Raw genomic sequence first — 13,682 nt, forward strand, 5'->3', positions numbered from 1 at the left:
GGAATGGTTGTATGCACAGATGGGTCAGCGTTCTACAAAGGTCTTGGTCTTCTGTTGCCTGTAGCAGAATAGCCCCTAATAATGCAATCCATGTTTTTATGTCAATCTAGTTTATCTGCAGAACTTTCAACACCCTATTACTATTGTTCCCTGTACATTTACATTACATTTTCAGCATTTAGCTTTTATCCAAAGCGACTTACACAGTGAGCTGAACACGATGAGCAATTGAGGGTTAAGGGCCTTACTCAGGGACCCAACAGTGGCAACTTGGTGGTGGCGGGGCTTGAACCGGCAACCTTCTGTTTACTAGTCCAAAAGTTTACAGTCTAAAGCTGACAATACCTATAATTTAATGTAACTTGTTATAGCATTTGCTTCTTTTATGACTACAGGTAATTTCATTTTCATCAACTGCTTCATCCTGGTCAGGTTCATGACGTGTCCTGTTTTCCTGCGAAATACTGGACACAGTGCAGGAATATCATGGCCAGGGCGCCAATCGGTCCCTTTCTTAGACATAGCCAGTTATCTCTGTGTAGGAGCTTGGTAGTCATAGCTGGGATTCAAACCTGGCCAGTGTAATAGACAGCTGCGCCACCCGATCGCTCTTACATTTATCAATGCATTACGATTTTTTAGTATTTGAAAATTATCATAGCTGAAAATTTTTAATTATTCTAAAAGTCTTATATATTCTTATTTAGTAGGTGTAATTTGCTTACACTTTGATGAGCCAAACTCTTATGACCACCCAAAAAAATGCAAATGGAAACTTTTTTTGTGTCCATACCGGTCAGTGTTATATTAAATGGTCATAACTACTTGTACACGTGTTGTATGCAGCAGATATGGGGTAGGGTGGGGTGGTATTGTGTGACCAGCTTAACATTTTTTTTAAATATAATTTGAATTTTAGAAAGTAAATATAAACTTGTAAAAATATAGACTTCTTAAAAGCAATGAAGCCAATCAAAAGAAAATCCACAAAAATGGAACAAAAGCTTTAAGTTTTTATTTGTAAACATTGTCGAGGGTTCCTCAAAGTTTCCGCACTTTTTTTTAAAACTATTTAATTTAGAATTTCAAAAATAAATAACATCACTTTTTTACATAGTCACCTTTCGATGCATTTTCCCCAGCGTCATACCAACAAAAATATAAAAGTGCGGAAACTTTTTGAAAATCCCTCGTATAGATCTTTTTCTTTTTCTTTCTTTTTCTTTTTACTTTTATTGTCTGTTTTAATTAAAAACCTTCAAATGTATTTAAGGTTAAACTACTTATTTTGCTTTGTGCAGTGGAGCAAGTACCAACCGAACCCTACCAGCTTCCTTTATCACAGGCAGAGGTTGTACAGGAGGGAAGTGATGTCACACTGATTGCCTGGGGAACACAGGTAACGTTTGTTTAAAGAACTGCAGATTAAAAATGAGCTCTTATCAGAAAGCTTATTTTGCTGATCTGGAAACAGCATGCTGATCTTCTGTCTTTGGCTTTACTCTCTGAGGGAATGAGATTTCAATTTCTAAAGCTCCCCGGGAGTCCAGAGCCTCGGCTTTACTATAAGATGGTCTTATACAGCATCCCAGATCATTCACTTTGTTCAGGAAAGCAGAGGGAGTCAAGGGTCAGAAAGATTGAATGGACTTACCTTTATTCAGCACAGTGTTTTGAGGAGAATTTGAAATGAAGGGTCATCAAAAGACAATGATGTGTTCTTTTCATCTGCACAACACCTACTATCAGTTACCACTCTGTAAACTCTGTTTAAAGGACAATCCGGATGAAAACAGGATGGTATAGAAATTAATAGAGCAGAATGTTTTTCTTTCAGCTTACAGTGTAGAGGTCAGCTTAAATGCTTAAAGGGTGAATTTCTGATTGTAAAAATAATATATGCGAAGCAAGGCAATTACAGAATATACAGTGTGCAGTGTTATGTGCATTTACAAGTGTCTAAAACTGAGGCTGTACTACAGCTGGTTCCTTTTAACAGTGGCATAGTAGGTAAATGCCGCTTCTTCATATTTGCTCTTCATCTTAGGCAGGACTAGCTGATTAGACTGCAATTTCTAGAGATCTGAGAGATGATAGGTTAATACTTGACTGATAGGTTAACAGTGCTGATTTTATTTCTGAATAAAGCAGAGAGAATTTTTGAAGGCTTGATAGTTCACTGCCTATGACCTAGTTTATAAATATTGGCTTTTCAGTTAGGTCAGTCATAATTATTAAAATAAATGATAGCTGATGATTAATTGTCCTACAAATAATTGTGACCGACATGTTTCCTGCTGACCTCAACAATATTTTTAGGGATTAAATCTTGTATTAAATCTTATCCATCTAAATATCACCATATATGATCTAATGCTACAGGTATTTGGACCCCCTTCTAAAGTCTAGGTGTTTTAGTCACACCCAATGCTATCAAGTGCATGGCATCAATTTTATGCTACATTTTTGTGGCAAGGTTTTGAAAAAACACTCTTCACTATTCTAGTATGACTGCCTTTGTGGCACAACTAAGGCCCATAAAGTCACCAATCTTGGTTTTGTGAGGTGGAACTCCAGTAGAGTACTAAAATTTAGGATCTAAACCCCAATAAACACCATTGGGATAAATTGGAACACCAGTTGCAGGCCTTCTTGTCAAATATTAGTATCTCATCAGACCATGCCATTTTTTGACATGATGATGGGTATAGATTTCCACCCCAGTACTTCTGTCTTGTTGATGCTGTTGTTAACATAAAGACTGAGCACATACATTCTATCTTCCCAATAAGCTTGTTGGATATTATCTTACCAAATCCATGGCTAGTAATATGTACGCGTGTTTTTGTCCATATGGTGTATCTGAAAAATCTGCATTTTATATTTATGTGAATAATATGTGTCAGGTCTGTTTCTGAACTTTATTCCACCAATATTTTCTTTAGTTTTGTTTTATTGTACTTTATTGTATTATATTTATGGTTTATTTGAATTGTACTGACCCCTACCATGACATTTTTTGCCACAGTTCTTATTTCTTGTTATGGTCTAATCCTAAATAATCCTAAATAATCCTAAATAATCATAGTAATAATCCTATATGCTGGCACAGTTTAGCAGACTTTGTTTTATTTTTAACTGATTAATAAACCATCATGAATACTGTGTTTTTAATGGTTAAGGTACTTTTAGAGACTTAATTGGAAGGTCAAGGGTTCAAGCCTGGCCATTATCCCAAGTTGGCACCCTTGGGCAAGGTTCTTAATCCTCAGTTGTGGAAATTACATTCTGTCTTAGTTGTCATTTTGAATAAAACATTCAAATTTAAATCATCCAACCAAATCCATTCCAAGCCCACAAGTATATACAACTGGAAAATTCATTAGTCGGGAAAATCCAGGTCCAAGTGCCAAAACCACAGTGTAGATTGCTGTAATAAATGAGATTTATTTGCAAACGATGATCGAACAGGCATCTGATGAAATGTATAAGTACCTAGGTGATGAATTAAAGGAAAACTAAACCTAAAAAATTATTAAATATAAGGTGTACATGTGCCTTGAAGATGAGGAAGAAGGGTTATACAAATTGATCTATAAATATTCTCATCTCATCAATATGGTACCTAATATTCACCCAGTTGGACTTGATTCCTTTTATGATAATACTTTCATGCCATGACATGAGGAATGGGCTTCACAATTATGTTATATTAAATAATAAGGCACTGATTGTAGATTTTGGACTGACAGCCCTATATTACCATCATCAAAATGCTAACTAAAGGCACTCTGGTGGCTTCTGGTGACTGAACTAGTTATTATAACACTTATATATAAATCTATATCTCTGTTTTTTGATTAATTTAAATAACAGCCACTTACAAAAACTACAAGTTGAGGTCAAATAATAAGTGTGCAAGAAAACATCTTTCCTTTCCCTGTTGTGCAGGTTCATGTAATGAAGGAGGTGGCTAACATGGCACAGGACAAGCTTGGTGTGTCTTGTGAGGTCATCGATCTTCAGACCATTTTGCCTTGGGACATCGAGACTGTGTGCAAGGTAGGGCATAAAACACACACACACACACACGTGTAGCCTGATGTTTAAATGTGTGTGGACAGCCCTCACCAAACAGTCTTTTTTGGAGTGTATGTCAAACTGTCAATTCTGTTGTGCCACAATTAAAAATTAAAGCATGCTTAGCAAGTCATCTAGCATGCCATAATTTATTATTCAAGGATGAACTGAATAATGGCAGCACACACACACACACACACACACACACACACACACACACACACACACACACACACATACATACACACATACACACATACACATAAAGGCCTAGTCAAATGTCAGTCTTTTAACCGGATTTTATGAAACTGAATGGCAGGTTTATGATAATCTGTCCTTTGGCTCTCCTGACCTATTGAGATGCTGGCATTACAGAGAGTGCTGTAATTAATAAACAAATATATTATAAAAAGCCCACTTTCTCATAGATCTTTATAGTGCTTTAAAAATATTTCTGTATTAAAATATTGTATTTTTTCATCCTTGTTTCCTAATGTATGTTACTTTTATTAGTAACAAGGAGTCTGATCAACAACATAGCTTTATGTTTTATGCATTGTTAGTATCTGTTGTTTTTATTAGATTGCAAGCTCTGCTAGTTTATAAAATGCACGTTTATGGCATTTAGCAGACACATATCCGAAGCGACTTACAATCTTGATGGAATACATGGCAAGCAATCGAGGGCTAAAGGTGGGAGTTGAGCCAGCAACTTTCCAATTACTAGTTAAGTATCTTGACTACTGAGAGACCACTGCTCACAAAAATTTTAGATTCTAAACATAACAATCAATGGTCTAATGTGCTGGACTACCACTGTGGAGGTCTGGGATCGAAATTCAGTGGCACTGTCGGTCTGGTCAGGTACCAGGCTACCACTGCCCCCACTGGTTTGTTTAAAAGCAATGTTGCGTACTTCTTGTGTGTTCTTTTATTGCAGTCTTTACCAAGAAGTCAGGTTGAGATATTAACCAGTTGGCACATATAGCATGTATTTCATTGTCTATATTGATATTTATTTATGACTGAGGTCATCACCCAAAATCAGGAATGCGCCTTTGAACTGAACCTGTTGATACGTATGAACCATGCTGCTTGTACCTTTTTAGGATTGCAATACAAACCCTATTTCCAGAAAAGTTAGGACATGTAGTAAAATGCAGTAAAAAAGCAATCGATGGCTAAAGGCCTTGTGGGTGGTAGGAATTGAGCCAGAAACCTCAAGTATCTTGACTGCTAAGAGACCACTGCTCACAAAATAGATTCTAAACATAAAAATCAAGGGTGTAATGCACTGGACTACCACTGTGAAGGTCTGGGATCGAATCTCAGTGGTGTCATCGGTCTTATCATGCACTGTACAGACATAACGATCCTGGTCTGACACGGGGTGGCACAGTGGCTAGTGCTGTGGTTTCACAGCAAGAAGGTCCTGGGTTAAAACCCCAGGTGGGGCGGTCCAGGTGCTTTCTGTGTGGAATTTGCATGATCTCCCCTCCTACAGTCAAACGACATGCAAGTGAGGTGAATTAGAGATACAAAACTGTCCATGACGGTGTTTAAGATTAAACTTTTTGACTTTTGACGTTAAACTTTTGAACTTTTGACATTAAACTTGTGAACTGATGAATCTTGTGTAACGAATAACTGTCATCTCTGTCATGAATGTAACCAAAGTGTGTAAAACATATTAAAATCCTAATAAATAAATAAATAAACAATGCTGCCTATACCTCCTAGGATTAAAATACAAACCCCTTTTCCAGAAAAGTTAGGACATTTAGTAAAATGCAATAAAAAATGAGTGTGATTTGTTCATTCTCTTGAAATACAAAACAAAGTTGATTAGTGAAATCATTGGAAATCTTTTCTTTCTACTTTTGTCAGTTAAATAAATATTAAAAAGAATAAACAAATCACAGATTCTTTTTTATATTGCATTCTACAAAACGTTCCAACTTTTCTGGATGAGATTTGTATGGCAGTAAACACAGCTAACAAATAAAGCAGCTACTACTAAACACTCTTCTCAATTTTGGTTCTTCCGTTGGGAAAACAAATGTCAAAATTCACTAAAGTTTCCAAAAACAAAAGAAAAACGCTACATTCAATTTAGTCTGTAGATTTATATTTACAAATGTTTTGAGTTTGAATAAGGATGAATGATTGGTAAAAGCAGCTCTCTTATGAAACCGAGCTGAGTGTCATTATCAGTTTAAAGCTGTTCCTCAGACATGGGCTCGTCCACACACAACAGCTGTGTCGAGAACGCTGAACGGTTTATGCTGTGCTAATTTTTTCTGACTGCGTGCCCTGAAATCTGTCTATCTTCAAACTTCAAAATGAAGGGTCACATCGAGCCTCACATTAAAACAAGCCTAGAGTGCCAGTTTCTAATTGCATGCAGACGGGGAACTAAATCTAATGACCTGGAATGAGTTCATTACTTGTTGCATTCTAAACTTGAGGCAGATGTTAAAACAAAACATGATCCAACCGAGCACAAGCTCAGCATGAGTCAGAAGCTGCTCGTACGTTCTGTTTGGTGTCCGCTGCATAAACGGAGGCGTGGGTCATGTCCGTGGAGCAGCATCCTGCTTATTAAACCGTGACTGCACTGGAACCTGTTTCTGGTTTCCTGTTGCTTTCTCTGGATGATCAAGGGGACTACCATGGTTTTCTCTTCCTCCCTCTCCCTCCCCTCTCATCCTATGTACAGTATATATAGTATTCTATAAGGAATTCATGTTTCAGCCACAACAGTTGATATCAGGTGTATGAAATCAATTATATAGAATAAATTAAATGCTTCCAATTTTGCCGGAACAGTTTAGGAAAGGCCCTTTCTCTTCAAGCATGACTGTACCCCTGAATGAAGAAAGGTTTGGATTAAAGAAACAGAGGCCTGCACAGAGCCCTGACCTCAGCTTCACTAAACAGCTTTCTTGACCAACATCAGTGCCCAGCAATACAAATGCTCTCTCAACTAAATGGGTACAAATTCCTGCAGGCATACTTCAGTGCGCAGTCCCCCGATACCTTCTTATTGACCCATACTTTGGTGGATTTGAGCATGACGTTGGCTTCGCTATCAACGCTGTGTAGTGACCTCGGTTGCCCAGGGCACCCATACAGAGGAGCGCAGAGATCGAGGTGTGGCTCTCTGTACGCACCACCTTTTAGTTCAGTCTTTCCCACCCAGCAGACTGGAAGCCAGTTTTGTCTGCTGCAGGCATTAGTCAATTGTGCCTGCTAGAGGGCGCCCAGCTGACTGAAGTAATTTAATAACTTTTTATTTGTCTCGTAAGAAAATAATGTGTGTTTATAAATGTTACTCTGCTTTTGGGTCTGTAAAAATATTTTGTAACGTAGTTAGGCTGGGTGTTTACGTGGCACAGCAGCATTAACACACTAACACATCACTGCGGACTGTTCGAGTTCAACTCTCAGTAGAGCCACCGACCTGGCTGGGAATCCATTTATATGAAGCAGCAATGGTTGGACGGGATCTCCTCCAGCTGCCGCTACTATATGGGATCTCCAGAGCATGTGTGTGTGTGTGTGTGGGGGGGGGGGGGTCACATGAAGCATAGTGTGGCTCTCTGTACATGATATGGCTCTATGTGGGAACCCAACACTGGCAGGTGATATGAAGCGGCTGTAGATTGGAAACAGGGGGGTGGGTTCACAATCAGGAACTGGAAATGACTAGATTGGCAAATAAAGGGGGAAATTCAGAAAAAAAAGAACTGTTGTTAAGCAAATAGCCTTCTTGTTTTGAAGTAGTAGCCATATGAATGATAAACACCATGATTAAATTATAAATGTGCATAAATTAGAGCTCACTTATCAGCATACTCGCCATTGCTTTATTTTCTGGAGCGCTACTAGATGAAGTAATTGGGACTTGGTTACTGATTTGCATTAGAGGCTAGGCTAGGATCCAGATTATACATGTGTCAAAATAGCACCACCAATGGGCTAAATTTCTTGTGCTACAGAGTCTGGTTTCTAGTTTAATGAAGTGTATGTAGGTCTGATTTTAATAGTAGGAAACTGTAGTCCTTTAGTAAACTGTCTGTCCCTTCGTTTTGTCAGGGGGTGGCACTTCCCGTACAGTATAGAGGCTTATTTGGAAAAGTTCAGCATGTGCTACAGTGGAAGTTTTGTTTCCATCTTAAAGCAACACCACTTTTTAAAAATCTTTTTAGACTGCTTCATTTTCTGTAAGCTGCAACATTAGAGAAGCTCTTCCAAAGCAAACTCCTCTGGTTAACATGATCAAGATGTGCCTGGAGCCAAAGGTTTTGCTGCCTCTGCGCTTGCCTCATACCATGTTGAATGCATGGTAATATGGGCCAGTAAATTGCAGTGTTGCTGAACCTATACAGCACGTGATGGTTCGGACCTGGTGGCGCTCCGGATTTCTATTTTGAGATTTTAGCTCAGCGGTGGCCTGTAAGTTCTGTTTATGAAGCTGTTTTTCCATAAAGGTTGTGTTATTTTTGACCGAAACTTTTAAATAATTCATGCAGCTCCATAAATAAAATGCTTTAGTTTTATTGAGGTTTGGTAAAATATTATTTATATTATTCTATGAGTTACTGTATATGAGGGTTCTTCAAAAGGTTTCTGCACTTTGCACCCAGGATATTCCGCTAGCACACCAGCGCTGAGATTCTGAACTTCCCGGTTCGAAACTCTGCGTTGCCACCGGTCGACCGGGCACCATCTGGCGGGCATAATTGGCAGTGTCTGCTGCAGATAGTAATTGCCCATCGTATCTGCTAGGGCAGGACGACCTGACTGTGTGGGTGGGTGGGATCTTCATACACTGTGTATGGACCCTGATTGGCGGAAGAGACGCCTGTGCAGAATGCAGGGTCGAGAAGAGGAGGGCTGTGCATGTGTCGGAAGAGGCGTAAGCAGCGATGTGCTCTCCTTGGATGCAATCGGGTATCCCTCAGCAGCGGAAGGCAAATTGACTATGCTAAATCGGGGGAGGAAAAAAGTTTAATCTCTATTTATTAAGAATTGCAAAAACAAATGCAATGCATTTCTTTGCAATGCATTTTTCCCAGCGTCGTACCAACTTTTTAATGCCATCAGCAAATGATGCACTGCTGCTTTCATCATTATCACATAAAAAAATCGTCTTCCTCTTAAAGCTTCATTGAGCGTCCAAAAAAGTGAAAATCAGATGGCGCTAAATCCGGACTAAAAGCTCTCAGTCTCTCAGACACAAACAATTACTACTCCTCCCTCCCTTACCGTTTCCAATGAAAAAAATTTTTGAAGATCCCTCGTATTTAATGTTTACGCAATCAATCACTCGGCGGTTCGAAACTCAGCTCTGCCATTCGGCTGGACTGGGTGGCTACATGAACAACAATTGCTTGTTCTTCATACAGGGTGGGGAGCCGGTTAGGGATTCCTCATAACTAATCCAATTACAACCTCTACTGGCTGGTTGATGGTGCCTGCACAGAGTCAAGGAATAATGCGTTGATCAGGTTGTGGCTCTCCGTACACAAAGCTGATTCGCATATGAACTCATCTCGTGCAGGTGAAAAGATCCAGTCGGCTACTGCACATGTGTCGGAGGGGGCGTGTGTTAGTCATGGCTCTCCTCAATCAGGAGGTGGAGATCAGCATCGGTAGAGAGGAAGTGTAATGCAATCGGGTAATTGGATACGACTAGAAAAATTGGAAAAATAGGAAAATTGGGAAAAAAATAAATGCTAGGTACCAGGTCATTGCGGAATATCAGGGAATGAACAACTGACCAGTTAGCAAGAGGAAAAACTGTATATAAAATCATTGATCTCACACTTCCACCAATGGATATCAAACCTCTCATAAACAACTACATCAAAATAAATGTCCACTTGAATGGAACAAACAAACAATAAAGATTTTATTATTATTTTGTAACATCCACAAAGAAGCAGAACTCGTGCTGGGACCTGTAGGATTATCTATTCTGAGCTTGCTGGATCGCATCATAAAATATTTTGGAACGTACACGCTTTGGTGTATGATCGCAGTGGCATCTTCACTTCAACAAACAGTGACAGAGGCAGAGAAGAGTCAAATGTTGGAACTAATGGATTGTGTGTGTGTGTGTGTGTGTGTGTGTGTGTGTGTGTGTGTGTGTGTGTGTGTGTGTGTGTGTGTACGCACAAGCCTCTCGAAATGGGATTCTAAGAACTGAGACTGCTGACTACGTGCCAGGATCACTTAGCCTGCTGTGCTCCGTTTGCACAAAGCTCACCTTATCAACCTGTCCGCTTCATTTGCTAAGAGTTTACTATAATGTCCATCTGATTGAAAAGAACTCTGAGTTCGGGCCTGTTTATTTGTCGGGAGGCCAGGTGGCAGTAATACGAAACCATTTAAAAAGGCACAGTTATACTTTAATGACAGGCCTGAGTTCTCTTGCACAGGGGAGCGAGTAAAAACCCGTATTAAATAAAAGACCATTTTCGCTTGGGTGGTGAAGATTCACACACAACCATCTGGTTAATAATTTTAGGGGGCGTATCCATCCTTTCCACTTGAACTAAAGCCTTATGGCTGCTAAGAAGCATCGAAACGGTGTCAGAAACCGCACTGGTATTAGATCTGTTAGCCCTTATATAATCTCCACTCTGGCTGGACTGAGTGGAAACCTCGTGATATTGTTTTTCAAAGTTCCTCTATTAAGCAGTTGTAAAATTGCCACATCATTTTAATAGCACCAAGATCAAGGTCCAGTTTCCTTGGTGAAAAAGTATATGGACACCTGACCATAAAGTTCTTGGACATCCTATTGCAAAGCTTAATATGAACTGGGGTGAGAACTTGAGAACTTGTGCCTGTTGAGTTAAGACACATTTGAACGTTCAGGCAGATTCTTAGACGTGAGAGTCTGGCTTGCAATCATTGTTCAGTAGGACTGAAACCATGTCTTAATGGACCTTGCTTTGCACACTGGCGTCATGGCACGGGTTTGGCTGAAACACCTGAAATCGATACTTAGATAGACTGTAGTCCATCTGTTTCTCTACATATCTTTTTATCCTGCTTTCACCCTGTTCTTCAATGGTCAGGACCCCCACAGGACCACTACAGAGTAGGTATTATTTGGGTGGATGATCATTCTCAGCACTGCAGTGACAATGGCATGGTGGTGGTGTGTTAGTGTGTGTTGTGCTGGTATGAGTGGATAAGACACAGCAGCGCTGCTGGAATTTTTAAACACCTCACTTTACACCTACAAGGTGGACCAACTAGGTAGAAGTGTCTAATAGAGTGGACAGTGAGTGGACACAGTATTTAAAAACTCCAGCAACGCTGCTGTGTCTGATCCACTCATACCAGCACAACACACACTAACACACCACCACCATGTCATTGTCACTGCAGTGCTGAGAATGATCCACCACCCAAATAATACCGGCTCTGTAGTGGTCCTGTGGGGTCCTGACCATTGAAGAACAGGGTGAAAACAGGCTACAAAAGTATGAAGAGAAACAGATGGACTACAGTCAGTAATTGTATAATTACAAAGTGCTTCTATATGGTAAGTGGAGCTGATAAAATGGACAGTGATTGTAGAAGCATGGTGGTGGTTTTAATGTTTTGGCTGAGCAGTGTATGTTACAATGGAAAAACAAACGAGGACGCACACAGCTCAGCAAATGAAATGACTAATTTGGACAATGGAACCTTTTGTGTAGCTTTAAGTTTGGCACTTCTCATCAAAAGCACCTCTTTAAAAAACAAATTGGCGTTTCTCTTGTGCTAATATTGACACAACACTTTCTTTGTGGTTTGGAAGGGCGTTGTCACTTCTGATCGAAACTTTTAAATGAACACGCAATTCCATAAATAAAACGCTTTGGTTTTATAGAGGTTTGGTGAAATATTATTCATATTAGTGTATGATCTATATTTAATGTTTATGCAATCAACCAGCCCACCTAATTTAATTGATAAGCCAGTTTACCTAATTGAACACAAGCAGGAAAGCAGCTCCAGCACAGAGTAAATACAGTTAGAGTGAATAAAATAGAGGAGAATAAAATAAAAATATATATAGATGCTATTATTATTATTATACAGCAATATGACAAATTACAACTATATAGGAAAACTATATATATTTAAGCAATAGAACACGAGAGGGAGTGTGTTATCGCGAATAACATCACGGCTGTGATTTGGTCGCAGGCACGAGCCGAAGGCTTTTATACAACAGTTTTTACAAAATAAAGAAAGAAAATAAATCAAAGAAGCCCTGAATTTCATAATAAATATGCTTTAATATTGATAATACCTTCCGCCAAAAAGTAGTTCCACAAAGAATGAGTTGCTGCTATGCAACTGTAAAAATTCCCTACCCTGCCTTAACACAGTAGGCTAAAAAAGGCATATCGTTTAACACTACAAAGCAGACATCCCAAGTTGCAAAAACTCATTTCAGGGAAAAAAGAAATAAAAAAACTCTCGCACACACCAAAGGATATGGGTGATAACAGAACTCTTAGGAGCTGCTAACTGGGCTATTAAGCTAACTGTTCACGTTACAAACACATTAATGTTCCCTACATAGTGCACTAGATTGTGTATCAGATCACGGATTTATGTTCCCTACATAGTGCACTAGACAATATATTAGACAATTTATTTATGTTTCCTACACAGTGCGCTAGATTGTATATCAGATAATGGATTTAATATGCGATCGGGAAAAAAGTCTGTGTCGCCTGCGTGCGCGTTTGTGTGCATGAAGCTTGTCGTTACTGGCAACGCGTCAGCAGAGTAATACAGTTGTGGTGTGAAAAGGCCGTGCTGTTATCACGAATATCAGCACGTTTAGAACGCTTCTCAACCAATCAGATTGTAAGGTCGGAACTAACTGTTGTATAAATATTAGGGCTGTCAAACGATTAAAATTTTTAATCGCGATTAATCTCAGAATTTCATATAGTTAATCGCGATTAATCGCATTAAATAAAATCTGTGTAAATGTTATAGAAAACAAGGTTTTTTAAGTGAAATGTGAAAAGTGGACGTTTCTACACGAAGTGAGTGTGTTTTGACCCTTTTGGGGCTTCCATAGTTCATGGACTAGCGTGCTTGACTCCGGTATTCAGTGCCGTAACAGATTAAGTTAATAAAGTGTTTTGCTCCCGACAACTTGTGAATATACCGTGTATTTATTTCTTTATTATGCAAGTGCATCCCTACGACGCTCAGTTATATTATTTTAACAAACCGCAAATGAACAACGGTGGCAAGTCCGACATTAAAACGTTGGTTCTACCAGTCAAGTCTCAACATGAACTAGAATTTGCGTTAATGGCACTATTTTTTTTAATCGCGTTAAATTGAGAATGCGTTAATGCGTTATTATCGCGTTAACTTCGACAGCCCTAATAAATATATATACGTATATACTATCTATGTGCATATGTGTGCAGTATGTAATGTAAAGTGCAGTCAGTACCTGGATGACTTGCTGTTATTGAGGAAAAAATGAATTCCTCACTTTTGCAAAGAATGATATTTTATTACTATTTTTAGCCATTAATGTGTAAATATTTAAAATGACCTAT

At 39.0% G+C, this 13,682-nt stretch overlaps 1 protein-coding gene across 1 annotated transcript in view; it reads left to right on the top strand.

The window, feature by feature from the left end:
• Positions 1-13,682, top strand: part of bckdhb (branched chain keto acid dehydrogenase E1 subunit beta) — a 130,616-nt gene that overhangs the window by 33,586 nt on the left and 83,348 nt on the right. Inside the window, exons 7-8 of the mRNA XM_062992111.1 lie at positions 1,302-1,399; positions 3,952-4,062. Of these exons, the coding sequence (XP_062848181.1) occupies positions 1,302-1,399; positions 3,952-4,062 (209 nt within the window). The remainder of the gene's footprint in view (positions 1-1,301; positions 1,400-3,951; positions 4,063-13,682) is intronic.

Source organism: Trichomycterus rosablanca, chromosome 3 (assembly GCF_030014385.1).
Source record: "Trichomycterus rosablanca isolate fTriRos1 chromosome 3, fTriRos1.hap1, whole genome shotgun sequence".
NCBI lineage: Eukaryota > Metazoa > Chordata > Actinopteri > Siluriformes > Trichomycteridae > Trichomycterus > Trichomycterus rosablanca.